Source organism: Oncorhynchus kisutch, linkage group LG28, assembly GCF_002021735.2.
Source record: "Oncorhynchus kisutch isolate 150728-3 linkage group LG28, Okis_V2, whole genome shotgun sequence".
In the NCBI taxonomy this organism is placed as follows: Eukaryota; Metazoa; Chordata; class Actinopteri; order Salmoniformes; family Salmonidae; genus Oncorhynchus; species Oncorhynchus kisutch.
This window is the reverse complement of record NC_034201.2, coordinates 2,274,786-2,277,219: the sequence shown is the minus strand read 5'-3', so window position 1 is coordinate 2,277,219 and position 2,434 is coordinate 2,274,786. Positions and strand designations below refer to the sequence as shown.

Below are 2,434 nucleotides of genomic sequence, written 5' to 3'. Positions count from 1 at the left end.
TGAGGCAGAGAGCTCGTAGGGAGGACGACGCTACTATTCTGAATTTTGTGTGATACGTTTTCTGGCGCCCAGAGCTGCTGATACAGAGTGGAAGAGAAATCCAGTTGCTATAAAACTCGGGCTGGTTCCCAGATTTGCCCTCTACAAGATCATAATCATAATCTACCATCCTCGGAAAATACCGTTTTCAAATATTTGGCCTTTTGCTGCTTTCATGTGCTGGTCGGAACACGGAACCTAGGACATTTCCGACTTGCTAACTGGTTGTAGTTCTACACGTACCGCCTACAACGAATCAGCATGTCGGACATTTCCGAGTTTCTTAGTTCCGACTAGCATGTGAACTTGGCATCTATTGGTTGACCCTTCGTGATATTGTTTGTTTTGCGTTTGAAGTGCTTATAGATTATGAGAGGCGCTATATAAGTGTAATAGATTTTTCCGAGTTCCCAGTTTTTTTTAACGCGGCATCAATCTCATGTTTAACCTAGGTTTAGGGACGTCATTGTTCTATCCCTTCTCGTCATAACGTTCAACGTCACGAAATTAGCATTAGCAACAAGGCGATCAGATTTGATAGAATTGCATAGTTTTGCTGCCATACAAAGGGCAGGCATAGGCTAGCTTGAACTGTCATCCAAATTTAGAGTTTGGAGGAATCTTAAACAGTGACAATGAAATTCCTGTATAAAGAGGAGCACCCATTTGAGAAGAGAAGATCGGAGGGGGAAAAGATCAGGAAGAAGTACCCAGATAGAGTGCCAGTGAGTTGCTGCTAACTAGCTAGCCAATGCTTGCGAAATGCTAACCGCATCGCTTGTCACACACACACAACACAATAACAAAGAGAGGAACTTCAGGACATCGACAGTGTTGGTACTAGCTACAACCATATATGGTTACATTTTTGGAAAAAGTTTTTAAATGAATTGGTCACAGATTGTTTTGATTTAACGTTTTACACTGTCATTCTAGCCAGCTAGCTAACGTCAGCTATTTTGCTAAATTAACACCTTTTTGACACTATATATATATATATATAATTATTTTTTTACGTGTTGCTTTGAGAATCGGTAAGCATTTCATAAATAGATTTTTAGTCATCTGACTTGCCTGGGACATTTATTTAATTTGCAGGTGATAGTGGAGAAAGCCCCCAAAGCCAGAATTGGTGATTTGGACAAGAAAAAATATCTTGTACCCTCTGATCTTACAGGTGAGATACAGGACATGTATCGAATTGTGTTGGGTCTATTTCCACATTTTGATCTGAATTAACGTATTTTCTTATTTCTTAAGTGGGACAGTTCTACTTCCTAATACGGAAGAGGATTCACCTGCGGGCAGAGGACGCCCTTTTCTTCTTTGTCAACAATGTCATTCCTCCCACCTCAGCCACCATGGGACTACTTTACCAGGTACTGAGCCTATTTATCTAGGCAGGGCTTAATTTTTTTAAATGACCTCTTATACATTATGTATGGTGCTGTGGTATTTCCTCCTGATTAATCAGGAATTCCTTTGACATCCTACATCTGGTCTATCCTACTTATCCTGAAATGTTCCTTGATTTTCTGTTGTCTCAAACACATTCCTGATTAACCGAATGTTGAATCTCTCTGTAATAGGAACACCACGAAGAGGACTTCTTTCTTTACATTGCCTACAGTGACGAGAGTGTCTACGGAAACAGCCAAACGAAAGTCTAGCTAACCACCTTTCAGCACATCTGCAGTCTGACTCTGCATCGTCACAAAGATAAATAAAAGCAATTTAGTTGCCACCAGATTAATCTTTTAATGCACTTTCAAACACTTTCACCTTTTAAAGCTAAAATCCTTAATTGAAACGATAAAGCGACCATCCCGTTTTGGTAAAAAGCGACGTGATGGACCTATGGAAATGTAACCACTCTCAAATTCATAGACCGAGCTATTGATGCAAGGACTGACCATACATGATACCAAAATTATAGTTAACAATATTTTGAGGCTATACAGTATTTTTTTTAAACGTTTACCAACATTGGAGTAAAACAAGCTTCTATTTTGGGTTGAACTAAGCTCATGAGTCATTTATAAGTTATATTTTTCAAGAATCAATGGGTATATATAATTTATTATTCCCAAAACTGATGTGACAACTACGGATTCTAGCTTTAACATTCAGACTACCAAATCTACATCTGTGTTCTCCTGTCATAGTTGTTATCCACAGCACATTTTTGTTTGTTCGTTTCACCTCCCAAATGGTTTAGGGATAGTTTCCTGGACACAATTCAACCCTTGTCCAGAATTAAAGACTATATATATTCTCCAGTGAACATGTGTTTTAGTCTAGGAATAGGCTTAGTCTATGTCTGAGAAACAGGCCCTTAATCTACCCGATTACTCTGTTGCTAGCAATCATCTTTTTTAGTTTACTTGAAAGATTA

General features: G+C 38.7%; 1 protein-coding gene across 1 annotated transcript; it reads left to right on the top strand.

The window, feature by feature from the left end:
* LOC109872958 (gamma-aminobutyric acid receptor-associated protein) lies at nucleotides 1–1,786 on the top strand. The gene is made up of 4 exons (XM_020464391.2): nucleotides 1–764; nucleotides 1,138–1,216; nucleotides 1,300–1,418; nucleotides 1,629–1,786. The coding sequence occupies exons 1-4, from the start codon at nucleotides 675–677 to the stop codon at nucleotides 1,707–1,709; spliced, it is 369 nt and encodes a 122-aa protein (XP_020319980.1). The 5' UTR covers nucleotides 1–674; the 3' UTR covers nucleotides 1,710–1,786.
* Nucleotides 1,787–2,434: the final 648 nt, after the last annotated feature.

Coding starts and splice junctions, on each gene's coding strand:
- LOC109872958 (XM_020464391.2), top strand. CDS start 675: ATGAAATTCCTGTATAAAGAGGAGCACCCATTTGAGAAGAGAAGATCG. Junction 765..1,137: donor AGTACCCAGATAGAGTGCCA/GTGAGTTGCTGC, acceptor TTTAATTTGCAG/GTGATAGTGGAGAAAGCCCC. Junction 1,419..1,628: donor CCATGGGACTACTTTACCAG/GTACTGAGCCTA, acceptor TCTCTGTAATAG/GAACACCACGAAGAGGACTT.